This window comes from Aulostomus chinensis, chromosome 6 (genome assembly GCF_037954235.1).
Source record: "Aulostomus chinensis isolate RoL2024-O1b breed Wild chromosome 6, RoL_Achi_v1.0, whole genome shotgun sequence".
In the NCBI taxonomy this organism is placed as follows: Eukaryota; Metazoa; Chordata; class Actinopteri; order Syngnathiformes; family Aulostomidae; genus Aulostomus; species Aulostomus chinensis.
The window spans coordinates 25,604,788-25,621,826 of NC_141325.1; the positions used below are offsets into that span (position 1 = coordinate 25,604,788).

Below are 17,039 nucleotides of genomic sequence, written 5' to 3' on the forward strand. Positions count from 1 at the left end.
TCTAATAGAACAACAGCAGAAGTTTTGATTGGCTGGCTGCTATGTGTTGGTAGTAGACTTACCTATATGCCCCAAATTAAATCCAGAGTACAGGTCAATAATTATTCCTATGACGAACTGTTTCATTAAAATGATGATCCGTAGATTGTTAGATATCGAGCAGCTTATCAGAGAAGATATGAGACATCATCCATTTTTAATTGAACCAGTAAGGTTGAATAAAATACAGTCCGTCCTTATTTAATTTTCCTTTTCAGTATCATCACACCGGCCAGTTCAAAGGAAAGCATGAGATATAGTGATGGTGAATGCACAAAAGGACACTACAAATCAATACGACAAAATGTCTCATTTCCATTTATTGTAAGAAATATGAGCTGGAGATGAAAAGCATCTGTATGGGTTCAGCAGGGTTTTCAGAATGAAATATTTAGGACAGCCCCCAAAAATAGCCTAACATTGTTCTCTCCTCAGAGTGTGTGCAGGGACATGGGCCATGGTGATTTAAGCCTTCAGCATTCCTTGTGTACAGCCCCCAGAAGAGACTCCTGAAAAGCCTGGCATGTGTTTCCACTCAGGTCGTAATAAGTGAGAATTACCCACGACTTGATATTCACGGAGGGCTAAACCACCCTCTTCTCAACTCGACACATGGTCAAATCCTACATCTGCTTTTTAATGAAAATCCTATTTCTTGTTTTCATCATACACCTTGTGAGTGTTTGAGGAAATATTCTGCACATTATTCTAACGTCATAAGAAAAGTAAAGCCATCAGTAATGTTCCAATGTCTGAAATTTTGCTTTGCGCTCGCAGCCACTCCTTCCTCTGACTTCCAGTCTTGATTAGCTTCTGCAGCTAATGGAGAGTTTCCTGTGCAAAAAAAAAACAAAAAAACTAAACAAACTCAAAGTAGCCATTCAGAACCATCTGATGTACAGAAGCAACTTGTGGTGTGAAAAGAACTAAAATGTGAATTTCATGAACATGTAACATATTTTATGATCTGATTACAAATCTGACTGTGCGTGTCTGTCAGGAATCCTGACAGACCATAAATGCCTTCATCCTGACTCAGGATGAAGGCATTGTTGCCCTTTCAGCATATCCAAATAGCCACTCAACACAAAATCTACATTTATGGATAGACTTCTGTAGTGTGATCAGCACCAGTGAATATGAGTGGTCTGTGATTGGCTTAATTTACTCCCTCAGGCTTTCATCATCGGCATGGAGCAGAATGACAAATAGGCTGACTTCCTAGCACGGGAGATTTAGCATTGGCCAGATGAATTATGCTGTGGATTAGAAAGTAAGCTTCAAATAACCAGATGGCTGCCACACACAAAAAGAAAAAAACTGTTTTGTGAATACAAGCTAATTAGAACATATTGTCTTTGAGGTTTCCATGGAGAGGACAGAAACATTCCCAGGGTGAACGCGTAATAAACGTGCTTTATAAAGTCTCATGACTGCTCCGATGATTTACAGCCTGCCATCAGGTTTGAGAAAATCCCATGCTGTTCTGCACTCTGTAAATTGGGTTTTCCTTCTAGGAGGAATGCAGCTGCTGTCAAATATATCTCCAGAGTTACAACTCATCACACAAAGCAGGGAACAGGTAAGGGCAAACATTTTTCGTTGCAAGTGCACAGGAGGAGGATTCGCATGATTTATTGACGCCCTCATGATATTTCATGTTTGACCCCATCGGGTAAATTACAGCAAATGTCAGGTAAAACCATTACCAACATCAACAACATGCATGAGTCATGAGAGTGAATATAGAAAGTTACTATTTCCAATGATTTAATATGCAGTAAAAATCAGTGTATTCACCAATGTGACCCGCAGGTCTGTCATTGTGAGAGAGTTGTCACAGCTGATTCCACCATCAACAACTCAGCGTGTGCCAGCTGCTGTGCTTGACTAGACCAGGACCAGATCCAGGTCTCCCAGTGACATCTTCTCACGCAAAGACAAATGAGCTGCTGTCAAGCTGTCATCTCCACGCCGGTGACCGACATCTGCACAGATGCCATCAGATGGGGCCTCTTGGTCATCACGTAAAGAAGAAAAAAAAAAGGGCGCCAGTGTTTTGCTTTTGCTTGCTTTTCCCTTTTGTGAATGCTCCGTTAAATTGCACAACTTCCTGTCAGATGAGCGACAAAGTGACCCAGACAACAATTCCATTTAAGCCGGAAAGAGAAAAAAGTGGAATGGAGACACTGCGTATATAATAAGACAAATAATGCAACAAAATAATTTGATAAACATCTATTACATTTCCCTCAAAGACCATACATTCTAGGGGTGACATTTACTGGTGTCAGCTAAATATAGATGAGACAGAGGAAGAACAAGAACCTGTGTTTTGTCTGTGAATTGTTCAGTGTCCTTAAAGTGGGCTATCTTTCAAGAATACATTAAAAATCCTACTGGACTTCAAACAAAATGCTTTTAATAACCCTAAATAAACATTTCTTTTCAAGAGTTGGATACTAAGATTGATACCACAAAAAGCAGGTGTTAAAATAATTTAAAAAAAAATGTTTTCAAACATCTTTTTCAAGATGGTGCTGACAGCTGGATTTTTTTTTTTTTTTTTTGCCTTGGATGGAGACAAAGAGAGACAAAACCTCTACAAGGAAGCAAATTATCCAAAATGCATTTAAGAACATGCTCCTTTGGAAAACCCATAAAGTGAACATGTGCACAGTTGACGTTATTACTTAGCGACGTCTGTTGTCTGACCACAACGGTGTGCTGGTTGAAGTTTGAAAGATGTACTGGACGACTCAAATATCATTAAAGCCACAAGGTTAAAAAAAAAAAATTGCCATTCAAAATACAAAAAAACGACTTCATTTTGATGCATTTACAGGGATTAGTAAATGCAACGTTGGCAGAAACACGAGAGCGATCGCAGCTGGAGTTGTAGAGCTGCCCAAAGAAGGAACTGCTAGGTGAGGAGACAGCTCAGCGCTGCTGCGAGCTGGATATCTCGAGTGAATCGCACGGAAGGCATTTGCCTGATTGTTTGGCTGTTGTCTGATGGACTGGATGGATAGCCATCATTTACTGCTTACAGTCAAAGGAAGGCCGCTGATTTCCTCCTCTCTGCTGCTGGGGAGGCCTCGTGCCTTATGGTCTGCTAAGTTGACCACAAAATGCATGACAAGTAAATCTTAAGAACGTTGCCTTTAAATTGCTATTTTGCTTTATTTGCCAGAATATTTGTGTCTTTACTGCTCTAGTAAAATGTCATTAAGCTTTTAGAAGTGAGTCTTTGACATAAACCAGCATCATTTGATGTTTAAAACAGAAGCCAGCAGTGGAAAAGCCTGTTGCACTGTTGACACAGAGGGATGAAGTTAATGGATTAAAGTGTTACTGCAACATTTAACACATCAGTGAGCTGATGGTCATCACATACAGCTGAACATGCCAGTTCCACTGTAACAAATTAATATTTTTCATGCGGTTTTCAAATGTTTACATGCATTACACGCATTGTAAAAGTCATTACTTTCCAGTAGTCAAATACCGATCAGCCAACATTAAAACTTCTGAAAGCTTTAGGGTGTAATACAGCCCTGCGATAAATCCTCCCTTCATGAGGATAAATTATTGTTTTGACTGAATATGTTTATGTATTTTAATTCTCAAGTTATTGAGGCCTAAATTTGTTTTATCGTTCCTTTTATTTTATCCATCACATTAATTTTAATGAGGGTTTATGGGTTGCAGATCACCTTTTAAAACTAAAGTTGCAAATGACCTGACCATTTTTGTGGTTCCTCATATTTTAAGGAGGTTCAATGAAACTGAACAGAATTGAAAAACACTACTATCTTGTACAGTACTTTGTAGTAATAGTTTTGTGTCTGACTATAGTACATGTGGCTTTCTTGGTGATTGTTTGCATGTGTGGTGCTCTATTGGGGCACTAATCCATGTATGACTTTAGCACTCAGGACGGCACACACTTTTTAACTCCTCCCCTTCAGCCAGGGTGTGATTACAGCCAATACAATCTTGGAAACCTGCTTTCAACTGAGAGAGAGAGAGAGAGAGAGAGAGAGAGAGAGAGAGAGAGAGAGAGAGATAGGAAGAGAGGGTGGGAGGGAAGAAGCAAAAGAAAAGGTGGGCAGCCACTCTGGTGCACTCTGGTGGTTCTTGTAGCGGCGTCAGTGTTGCTTGATCTCCATCAGTCCAGCTGTGCCATTGTTGCTCGTGCAAGTCTCAGCAAAAACTGCACGACTGTAATCCCAGTGGACATATCGAAATGGACAAGGCTGGGTTTTTCCTCTCCACAACTTTTTTTTGTTGTTTTTATACCAAATGTTTGGACTTTTTGCATGGATCCAAGAAAGTGCTGCAACTCTGTGAACTAATTTAGTTTGAGCTTTGTGGACAGTTTGAAAACGTGTTTTAAAGAATATGTTGTTGCCTTCGTTAGACAAACCTCTTCTTTGGAAACATGGAGACATTGCTTAAGTTTGACCACAGCTAAAGTGTCAAATGTAAGCAAAAAAAAGCAATGTATGGAAAGACTGATTATTCTTTTCCTACAGAAAAACATTGCTGTTTTTTCCAGATTCATCATTTTTCTGAAGTAGTGTATGTTCTTTAGTCTTCATGTGAAAAACATCAACTTCATGTGACTGACTGCACCGGTGAATAATGGATGGCAACCTGAGCATGTCTGCATCCGATGGGGTTAACAGCACAGGACCCTACCACACTGCTGCGGGACCCTGGAGCCTCCTCATACTGGTTGTTATCATCTTGACCATAGTGGTGGGTAATCTGCTGGTCATCATCGCTATAGCGAGTACTTCACAACTACAGACAACGACCAACATCTTCATTATGTCTCTGGCGTGCGCTGACCTCATCATGGGGGTCCTCGTGGTGCCTCTGGGAGCCACTATAGTGGTGACAGGCAACTGGCAGCTGGATGAAACATCCTGTGATTTCTGGACTTCCGTTGACGTCCTGTGTGTGACGGCAAGCATCGAGACTCTCTGTGTCATCGCAGTGGATCGGTATATAGCCATCACAAGACCGCTACGACACAAAGTTCTGCTCAGCAAGTGGCGTGCCAGGATAATAGTTTGTTTAGTGTGGGTTGTATCTGCCTTAATTTCCTTTGTGCCAATTATGAAGGGGTACTGGCGTGCAGATGATGACATCGAAGCAAGGAAGTGCTATGATGACCCTGCATGCTGTGACTTTGTGACCAACAGGGCCTTCGCCATCATATCTTCTATAGTGTCTTTTTACATCCCACTGCTCATAATGATATTTGTGTATGCTAAAGTCTTTCTAATAGCCAGGCGGCAGGTACAGCTCATAGATAAGAATCGAATGCGTTTCCAGAATGAGTGTTTAACACAGCGCATACAAGGTGCACCCCCCATTAACAATATCCTGCCATCCATATGTGTGGGCTCCAGCAACAACAGTACACTGCGCACCAAGACCAGCAAGCGGAGACCGTCACGGCTAATGCTTGTCAAAGAGCATAAGGCCCTCAAGACTTTGGGCATCATCATGGGGACCTTCACTGTGTGCTGGCTGCCATTCTTCGTCGCCAACATCATCAGTGCTTTTGATAGAAATGTACCCTCAGAAAGGATCTTCCGACTATTAAACTGGCTGGGTTACATCAACTCTGGCCTCAATCCTATCATCTACTGCAGGAGTCCAGAGTTCCGTGCTGCTTTCAAGAACCTGCTGGGCTGCCCGTGGCTGTCCACCCTGTGGCTCAATACTTTCTATAAAGAGCTGCGGACTCGCTGCTCCTGCTTTCTGTGGCAGGCTGAGTCAGGCACAGCACGCGCCTTCCAAAAAACTCCAACCGGCAGCCTGGCCAGTACACAGGAAAGCAACAGAAGTGAGGAGGTTTCCCATGTTCCTGTCCAGTCCAATGGCAGCGCACAGTTTAATGACTTCTTAGAACCAGAAACCAAATTGTAAGTTCCTTTATCTTACATTTTTCCTTACAGTAACTATGATGAATGTTTTACTTTTTGACAAAATACAAACATTTGTGACAAGGCAAATACAGAAAGTAGAATCACAGTGTCACAGATATCTGACAGCGGGTGTGTATCCACAATATGTCATGCACAACAATGGTAGGTAACAACATACCTGCTAGCTATGATGATGACTATTTGAAGCACATTCAGCATTTTATCCATTTTTAGATATTTCTTACTAGATATTTAAAGGAAATATATTTAACCTGTTGCTGTGCAACGAAATACTGCATATTGCACTCTCAGTGCATCTTTCTTGAAGGAAAAAGAGAAACAGTGTGCATTGACGACTGGGGCTGCATGACAAATTCTTTATTTTTATATCCATTCAATAGAGTTACGAATAAAATCAGCAGTCTATCATGGGACATTTGATCAGAACAGATAATTCACACCACTGCTTTTATTATATTAAACATCCTGTTACAGATTAGCAAACACTTGTGTAATGAAGCTGGTGAACACACACCTACGCTTGTGTACTTGTTTCACTTTGACAAATACTGTAATCCAACAAAAAAAATAATTCAGAAATCCAAAATGTTAGGGAAAACAATGGTTTATGTGTCATAATTTGTCACATCTCGCAGGTTTCAATCCGTGAAACGACATGCAGTAATAGACATTCATTTTAAAAAATTAATGAGGGGATTTATAACAGCATAAAATGCCTTTTAGATGGCCTTTTCAGTGATTTTTGATTAAAAAAATGAATATATTTAGTAGAAAACATGACTCCTCTAATCAAAAGTATATTGAAGACTGTGTTGATTTGTTATCTATACATTTTGTATGGTGACAATTGCGCAGTTACTTATTTGTGAAATACAGAATGCATAAAAACAGGAGCAACTCAATATCCTGAATATTTTTTTAAGCTGTTAAACATGTTCTTAGCACAGTAGATCTGTTTTTGGAAGTATGAAAACTGTTGTTTGGCTGCATCGTTGTGCACTTGTACTAAGTTAAAGTAGAGATCCATATTAGGACATTGTCTGTAAGACACCAGGGTGCAGCTGATGTATTGTAAAATACTGAGAAGAACAACAGAAAAATAAATCATTTCTGAACTACTGGCTCCTTTTGGGTGTTTCAGTATTTCAAGACTGGAACTTATATGTGGATTTCTGTGCATGATTCAATAAGTATTTAAGGACTGTCAGTAACTTTATTGTTTTACCTGTATTCAGTCTTTTAATTCCGCTAATGTTAGTGTACAAAAATAAAATACAATAATATAGAAACCTTATGCTGTAAAAGCACAGCTTTTTTCAGTCAATCATATGGTGTCTGTTCGAAAAAAAAAAAAAATTTATAAGGATAAAAATGGCTGTTAAATGGGAGCTTACAACCAGCTGGTCGGGTAAATACAGAAAACTGCACAACACATTTGAAGACGTCTCCATGATTAGCGCATGTGCCTGTCAGTGGGCCTCAGCGTGTCCTGCCCAACACCCCCTGCAGCAGATAAATCTTTATCGCTTAAGCACAAGGTTTCCCCCATGACCAAAGAAGCTGTTTACGAGACTGACAGCCAATGACAGCAGGGGTGGACGTGGTTGAATATTAGGTTTGTTATCATGCTAATATACAAAAGCTTGGCCAAATAATGCATGAAGATGCATACTAATTTGGAGTTATGGTTTGACTGTTTTGTTGTTGTTTTTTTTTAACCCATTCATGTTAACGGAAGACTTGCAGTGTAAGACGGTTCATGTGCTGATAAATTAAGATAAAGTGTTGCAAAATTGGGTTTTGTTTAATCTCTATTTTAAATCCCATTTTATTTCCTTTTCAAAAAAATTCAACTTGCAGGAAATGTTCTGTTATTAGACACATCATTCACAGATATTATCAGAGGTTAAAAAAACCCTAAAATAAAAACAAGAAGAAGAAACTTAATAATCATTGCTTTTAAAAATGAAACCGCCTGACAGTGAATCAAAGATAAAAGTGTTTGGTTAATGTTTCCAGTGTTTGTCGTGGTGTCGTCACAACTGTTACTCTTTTCTTCAAGCTGAGTTTCAAATTTTACCATAATTATAAACACTCCTAAAGACAGAAACGAAAACACACGATTAATTTCAATAATGTGCATAAACATTCAAAACATGTAATTCAATTTCTATTGCAATTCACAAGTCCCATGGCAAATTGTGGTTGCACACCTATTACACGACAGCCCCCGCTTTGTCACCTTCCCATGAGTAATCCAGGTTTACTGAAGGACGATAGTTGATTTTAAATATTTGCTCTTAAATGCAACAGATATCACTTGGCTCTTTTATACATGTCCTCCTCGTGGAATTTTTAAAGGCATAATCAATGGGGCTGTAAAACAGGAGCCGTGACATTTAGAGGCATATAAAAGTCTTCCTTAAAAGGAGCCTGGTGTGTTCTGTAGTAAATCACCTCGAGGAGACGTCTCAGTGGACCCATGGTGCACTTTGAGCAGTGTTACAAAAGTAAGTGAGACCGGCCATTTAAGAATGATGGGGGCTTGTCCACAGGTTTAACATAGAAATAGGACAGAAACTGTCCCCGCCGGTCTTGCCTGCTGTAGTAAGTCGCGACACAAAAGACCAAATTTAGCCCCATATTTTCTGTAAGCCCTGGAACAACATGCAACAGCACAGTTTGTTAAGCCAGCCACTGATGTATCCCAGAGCTGATAAAAAGCATGGTAAATCCATCTTGAATGGTTACTAGGGAAGAGTAGCTCAACAGCACTGCACAGGATGGCCATTATCAATAGTTACTTTGTTTTCATAGAAATACATGCAGGCATATCACTGCTGCCCTTATCAACATCCACAGCAACCCTCAGGCGCTGTCACGTATGCACCCTGCTAATGAACTGTGCAATTTTTCATATTTCTTCAGATAACTGTATTTTTATCTATCTGCCGTGAACACAAAGTAAGTTGTTTTTGGTCATCTGAGTGAAAGTGTAGAGGTAAAAAGTTGTGTACGTGGGACTTTTTTCACTTGAAGTGAATTGTTGGCTGTTCGCTCCTCTGCTGGGCTGAGTAAGCCACACTGCCACTCCTTCATATGTACACTGGAAGGATTTAAGGGAAAACCATGATGTTAATGCATTGCTGGGTAAAATGCTGATGGACCTTGTAGTTCATGACTGAGAAGGTCAAAAATCCACATGGTTGTGCTAAGCGGCAGCAACCTGTGCTGAGTTTGGCAGAGTGCCGCACTACTGTAACACGATATGAAATGAAACAAATGATTTTTGAAGGTAATTTGTTACTTGTTTTTACTCTTGATTCTACTGTGACATCATTCATTCTTAATGATCTTTTTGGGCTGGACCCAGCAGTTGTCTGTGTGCGAAAATATAGATGCTAACAGCAAGCGTTAGACTCAGTAAGTGAGGAGCAGTAGGTAAGGGTCATGTTTTGCTCTTCTTAGCTTCCTCCGTAAACTTCAACTTCTGTCTTTTCACCTCTGTATACTACTCACAAGAAATTCAGAGCTAGCAAGTTGCACTTTAAGCTAGCAGGAGTTTCGTCCTCGGTTAGCTCAAAAGTCAGTGTACCATAAAAAGAATGTTCCAAGTTTAAGCAGAAAGTCCTGCATGATGCGTGCTGAGATCAAGCTAATCAGCAGCATTTTAAACTGAAGTTTGAGATTAAAGTACAAGTTTCTGATCCTGGTGATATATTTAAGGTGGTAGAAAGCCAAGTTCTGAAAACAGGGTAATACAAAGGTTTGATCTTGATTTTCATCTTCAAGACGGATTTTTATGGGGAACACAAGAAATTAATTACAAACTTTGACTTTAAGAAAAAAAATGGAACACCAAGTCGTATTGTTTTTTTTGGTGTTCCAAAAACTCAGCTCCAAATGGATTCTGCTCTATTGATTTGTACTCACACAGCACTGAACAGCTACATGTAGCTGCATGTCATATGCATACATGTGATATGAAACTGTACAATTTTGAATAATATCACTTAAAGGGAGCATGCAAAGACTAAATATCAGATAAGAATCGGCTCTTGTCAAACCTCGCACGGGGTTGGGAGAAAGCAGGACCTGAACCAGCTCAGAACCATGCCAGCAAGTCCAAACCAGTGTTCAAGTTTACGTGTTGATACATTTTGATCATCTGTATCGAATGCAGCAGAAAGGTTTGACAAAAGAAGGCCAGAGATTTAAGAAGAATCTATCCTGAGATTAATTTAATCCCGAACAATGATAAAACCAGTCAGTGTACTCGGAAGGGGCATGAATACAGATGATATATGTCGGTATTCTTTGCTACCAGGAAGTTGCTGAGTCTAGATATAACTTTGTCATTCATTTTACCGATTTGATATAGACCTGTGGCTGTTTAGTTCTGATGTATCCAGATTAGTTGAAACTGCTTTATTGCTGTAGTATTCAGAGCTTTGGAAAGATCGCTGAAAGCAGTAAACTATCTGCGACGCATCTGTTGCCAGGCAGTTAAAAACCTTTCTTAAAAAAAAATCTGAAGGCAGTAAATCGAAGCAGCACATGGAGATATAAAACAATTGGCCTTTTCACGGCGGCCATTTTGCTATTGCAGGGTAAACACAGATGTAATTAAAAACATTAATTATGGACCTGTTCCATTTTGGTGAGCCAGGGACCTCACTGGTAATGTGCACGGTGGCTAACTGGAATTGCAGTTTGTCATTAAATAGAAAGGAACCTTCTTTTACCCCGCTATGACGTGCTAAAGTGCTGTGCAAAGAGCTCCTTTGTTTGATAGTTCTTAAGTGTTTACCCATTGCTCGCTGAGCTTTATTTAAATGACACGATGAGGCGATGGTTGTTTGACGAATCCTTGTAAATATTTCTGTGAAAACTGAAGCAAAGCGGAGGCATCGGTACTCATGGACTGACGGGTTTATCCACAAATGACATAAGCGCAACATTCTTCTGTAAATTAATGTGAGTTAAACATTAAAACTGATTAAGGAGCTCAATCAGTACCTTCAAATGGACACTTTTAATATTTTACATCCTTGATAAATTACAAGAGCATAAACATGGAGGTAATCCTGAGTAGCGGGCACTGATGGTAAAGGCGTCTGATGAGTCAGCAAGGAGCAGAGATGTAGTTGCTGTGATTTGCATTTGAAAGTCAGGTCATTTGTCTGATAATACCCTTACTGCCAACCGTAACATAACCAAGCAAAATGATGATAATACATGTAGTCCCATATGAATTCTCACTCTCTCATCCTGTGTTTTTTTTTCAGTTGCGGTGAGTAAAACATACGCATGGGTCCAGACGTTACACACGACACACAGAGAGACGGTGGAGAATCACTCTCAGTATAAATACTGAGTCACTCCTGTCACTGCAAGTGGCTCATTAGTCCAAGTGATTGTGTAAATATTGTAGTCATATTAGTTTACAACTCATTAGGGCAAATGTTAAAAGGACGTTGTGTTTATACTGACAGCATCTCAAGTTTATACTGTAAGTTGCTGTGTGTTACTGGAACAACTGTTGTGTGTGTGTGTGTGTGTGTGTGTGTGTGTGTGTGTGTGTGTGTGTGTGTGTGTGTGTGTGTGTGTGTGTCCTTTACACACAAAAACTTCCATAAAGCTCATTTTGCATGGAGGCAGATCAGGCCTAGAGTAAAGAGAGCATGAAACAAAGATCATGGCGGTACAGCCGTGACCTGTGGAAACCTCCAACACTCCCTTTCAGGCCCTGCAGGTCAAACTGGAGATTAGCAAACACTTGAGGAAGTGCCATCGACAGTTAAAGATAAAAAGATTGTCTGCCTTACGCCTGTACCAAAAGGTAGAATCAGTACAGGCATACTAAGGCTGCATCGAATTAATACAAATATTTCACTTAACATTTGCTTAAGGAAATTACTTCCATTTTACTATTTGCATTGGAGATTATGCAGCCTTAAAAATGTCTAAATGTGGTCTTTTGATTTGTATTTTGTGTAACTGACTGTTAGAGACCAGATTAACTGTTTGAATGAACTCCTTTACAATCAAAACAATTGATCTCAAGAAGTGTGGCATTTTTCTTGGGTTTTCTTGCTTTTGATCATTTTTGAGTTACAGCTGTTGATCTGGTTACGTGTGTGATGTTACATTTTCCTCATTCAGTTTTACAAGATTCAGCCTATTGATTCAATGAAAACTGAAATTAGTGTGTTTGTCCTCAATGGAGTAAATCTGTGTGGATTTTTCTTAACTTCGATGAGTTTTGCTCGATCGATTCAAATGTGCAATGTTCAACAGACTGACTAATTTAAAAATTTCTAAAATTAAAAAGCCCGTAGCAATCCCCCCCCCCCCAAATAAATCTACCAACAGAAAAAAATGAAATCTCATAGAATCTCTATGAATTCTGGTAAAGCGACAGTTGAGATGTCTGTGAAGGGTCGTCATTGTAGGTAGTTTACGTCTTCCTGTGGAGACATGCACAGTGAAGGCGATAGCATCAGGATTCCTGTCTTGTCAGAGAAAAATGGTACACTTGCACAAAATGATAAGAGTATTAGGGGTGGGGTGGAGGTTGGGGGATGGGGGGGTTGGGGGTTGGGGGGCACTATTTACTCACTGCAATTAGTAAGAGGCAAACTAAAAAGGCTGGTGTGTGACGATATCGACTCCGAATTCTTCCCAAAGAGAGTAACACATTTTAACTTGTAAAACAGCTAAGTGTTGTTGTTCTAGAGCTTTGTTATCTGATAGAAACTGAACATCAAACAGGGTGTGACCAGGCTAGCAGTAACTCTAAACAGCACCCTTCGAACACCAATCCCTTTCATTTTGTATGTATTTCAAATGAATCATACTTATCTGTGTTCATTTTTACTTTGGATTAACCCAACACAACTTCAAGAAGTGTGAGGTAACAGCGCTACCTTCCTGCCAACAGCAGTTGTCGTTATTCCTTTTATCACTTTCCCATTACACCTCACAAAATGGGTAGTTACATCCTTTATACTCAAATTGCAGATAAAATACTTTCAGGTAGCATTTTTTTTCCCGCAGCATCTCAAGGGTTCAGGCTACATGACGAACCTCCTCTGTGTCTGCGGAGAACTCTTCTTCAGCAGGGTTTATGACCATCATGCTCCACCTCGTTATGCTATCATGTCTAAAGAGGCCTCTGAAAAGTATTAGCACCACTGCCTGAGCACAATTGACTTATGACAATAATCTTCCTCATGAAATGTTCTCTCACATATATTTGTTCGCACACACATTTGCCCTCAGTTGAGATTCACGGAAAAGAAGCCCAGCCCAATGCTCGCTTGTTACTCCTTGCTCCTGATATCTGTCGTCTACCTCTTGGAATAAATTATTTGCAAGCCAGACAGTTAGAAGGACAGACCAATTTTGGCATTCCTGAATGAGGCCCAATGTTCTTTTAATCTTTCCTCACAAAATGTAAGCATTGTGACTATTTTTCAGCGATTGAATGTAGCCGTTTTTATTCTCTTTGTTGGTTTGCTGTTTAATGATGTACACAAGCAGATTTTTTTTTTGTATTTCTTTTCAAATCATAAGCAGACTAACAAAAAATAAGTAGCTAGTTCTTTTAGGGGGAAGTAACAGCAATATTATTTCTGGAAATGACCCTATGGAATTACTAGGGAAAGCATGTTGTTTCTGGCTCCTGCCAGTAATGCATCAGAGCTCGATGCTAGCATGAGAAAATATAAACACATAATGGTGGTCAGATGTTTTTTGGAGGAGAAGAATTATTAAGCGCTCATGTGTCCATCTCTCTTCAGCTTCACATTGCAGGAACAAGACGGATGAGAACTGTAACACGTCAAGTGACTGAAGCAGACTCTTCAGCCATTACTGTGAATCCTACAGAGGCTGAGACCACGCAGCAGTTGAGGACACCCTGAGGAAGACCACAGCCAGCGGCCGGGACGGACTCAGAAGAGCGAGGTGACAGGATGTCTTAAGAGGAACAGCTGACAGGGTCTGAACAGAAACAGTGTGACTCCGCTGGCCTCTCTGTGGACACGGGGTGGATGTTCGCTGGCATCAGGTGACCTCACAGTCTCATCAGCAGTTCTGTTTGCAATAGACTTACTGTTCCCCTTTAAAACCACAAACCAGAAAAGCTTTAGGCACAGTTGATGTGGCCTCCCTGTGGTTTAAATATGACGAACACCTTTTGTACAGTATATTATCCTAAGTTATTTATGACACTCTGAATCTGAGGCAAAATACAAAACATGTCAAACTGAATTCTAGCAAGAATGATTTCACTGTCCCGTAAAGATTTTTTTTTTTTTTGCACAAACGTTAAAGTGTAATATCAACCAAAGCAAAGGGCTGTGCATTTACATCTGTTTTCAGTCTTAAGTTTCCTGTTTTGAGCCTGGGCAGTTGTTTTCTCAAATCATCTGGTCTATGTTAAGTTATTACACGGCTGTGGAAAATCATCAAAAATGATCCCAGTCGACTCTTGTGCAATGTAAAGAGTTATAAGTTGTCAGCTTCTGTAGGACAAAAAACATGCTGTGCTGCCAGTAAACCCTGTTCTTTTTATACTGGTATAAACACAATATCATCTATAATGACAGAAGGAAATGCTACAGTGTCCCCCTCATGCATTATTTTTGTTCTAATGGGACAATTTTTTGTGCATCATCACTTCAATAACATCATGAGTTGCATTGAGAACTAAAACATTGTTTTAAACGTCATAACAGTGCTCGTGTGTGAAAACTCACCACAGCCATCCGTCCCCAGTCAAAGCTACTGTACAACACCAGTTTGTACATTTTATTGACTCATATTCCCGAAAGTCAAGCATAATTCAATTAAAGGGTGACTTTTCCTCCACAAGCTCTTTAATTTTGAATTCCTAATGAAATAAAACATCATTTTTGCTATGTCTGTTGTTTTCTCATTGCATGCTTATTCATTTTTTTCTGCCTCTGTATTTCTCATGGCTGGTGACAGGCAGTGGCGATGTGGAGAAACTCCATCAAGCAAAATTTTGCTGCAGAATGCCTCAAAGAGCAGAAAAATGCAGTGTGAAAAATCTCATCCAGAAGCACCAAAATCAAATTCTGTCACTTCCAAAATACAATACACATTTCAACTTTGAAATTTAAAAAAAAAAAAAAAATGGCAGGGACTGAAACTGCTTAATTAATTCAAAATTGAACAAGTAAGGTCTGCTATAACTGACACACGGCCAGAAGCCTTATTATTTTTCATTCACAGACTCCACCTGCTTCCACAAATATCCACCTTGGGACCCTTGAGGGGTCCCAACCCCTATTTTTGGAGCCATTGTTCTATTACACTCTGGAGTGAAAACTACTGTTGATTTGACTCAGTTAGGCCAAGTGAAACATCTGAACTCTGGGCTCAATTTAAACAAGAGCTACCAGCATCACAGGCTCCGCTGCCGTTTGAGTCGACATCATGTTGTGTTATGAGAGGAATTTACTACATCAAGGAGTTTTTAAAATAAACCCAAAGCAGAGGGCAAGACAATTGAAAACAAACTGCAACCAACATGAGCTGTCAGGCTGCCCGGTCAGCCGTGTAACTGCTGTAATATCATCCAGCGAAAACACCGCAGCAGCTTGGAGTGGAAACAATTATCCTGTCTGAAGTTAAGCTACGTTCTTATCAGCTGATTCCTGTTGCAATGTTTTTCATGGTCAGGATTGGATCCACATCAACTCTAAACATCATTTTTCAGGGAAGAGAACAAAAAAAGAAAAATCAAGGTACAACCGAGATGGTTTGATCAAGAAATCAAACCCAAATTGCCACCAAATGAGAACACTAAAATGCATTCATTACAAACGAGCCATTCATCATGGGAATACAAACAACAGGAGGGAAAGAAAAAGGGTTTTGTTTAGTCTATATATAAGTATTAATCACAGTCGCCTGAAAACGTAATTATAAGCTGGGGAAAAAACTACGCTGTAGTATGGTTAAATAAGCATGTTATGCTAATATACTGCAACCGGATTTTAAAATATTCTCTTGACAAAAGTGCGCTGGTTTCCTTTCTCTCTCTTTTGTTCACTGCACATGTAAATCCTAACTTTGAAGCTCAGCGATCAGAACCATGTGAACCTGCAATATCTGAATGTAAAACTGCACATTAAAAAAATTGCAAAAAGAACGAGACTTTCCAAATATTTCCAACAATGTTCAGAGAAATCCAGTGTTTTAATTGAGGTGTGTTTCAGTTGGTCCCTTGTCAGCAGCATCATATCCCCTTTAGATCTTCCAGTTCCATGAATACCCAATTGATTTATCTTATATTTTAATACTGATTTAGAACGTGCCACTTAGAGACTTGTGATAGACACCAAACTAACTCCTACAGTAATGTTATGATATAACAACAGTGTTCAGCTCATGAAGTTCGTTCAGCTTGAATAGTATAATAGTGAATGATAGTTTAACACCAATACATTTGCAGCATAATATGAGCGACAGATTTATGACGAGTGATAGTACATCTTCATGAGTTAACACTTCATCAGCATTTTGGATTTGATTGGATTTTAATTAAATTGAAAAAGTATGTGATGAACTGTCAAATATGTTCCCTGACCTGTGAGTATGGTGTCTGCCTGAGTCAGGTCAGATTCATTGGTAACTGTTAAGCAATAAAAACAACAACCCTAATAATACCAGGCTACCTTGGTACCTCCTCAAACCTGTTACTGTTGGAAAATACACACTAGTCTAACTAAATTTAATCAAATATAAAGAAATCATTATTTGGGTGGTGCAGTGGTTAGCACTGAAGGTTCTGGGTTCCAGTCATAGGCACAGGATCTTTTTGTGTGGAGTCTGCATGTTCTCCCTGTGCCTGTGTGGGTTCTCTCCAGGTACTCAAGAGGGGACGAGGCTGATTGATACTCTAAATTGACCGTAGGTGTGACTGTGAGTGTGAATGGTTGTCTGTCTCTATGTGTTGGCCCTGTGATGGACTGGTGACCTGTCCAGGGTGAACCCCGC

The 17,039-nt window shown here is 39.7% G+C and overlaps 1 protein-coding gene across 1 annotated transcript; it reads left to right on the forward strand.

The window, feature by feature from the left end:
* Window positions 1-4,142: 4,142 nt before the first annotated feature.
* On the forward strand, window positions 4,143-16,190 carry adrb3a (adrenoceptor beta 3a). Its single transcript, XM_086207173.1, has 2 exons — window positions 4,143-5,981; window positions 13,811-16,190. Exons 1-2 carry the CDS (start codon window positions 4,687-4,689, stop codon window positions 13,836-13,838), a joined length of 1,323 nt encoding a protein of 440 aa, XP_086063299.1. The 5' UTR covers window positions 4,143-4,686; the 3' UTR covers window positions 13,839-16,190.
* Window positions 16,191-17,039: the final 849 nt, after the last annotated feature.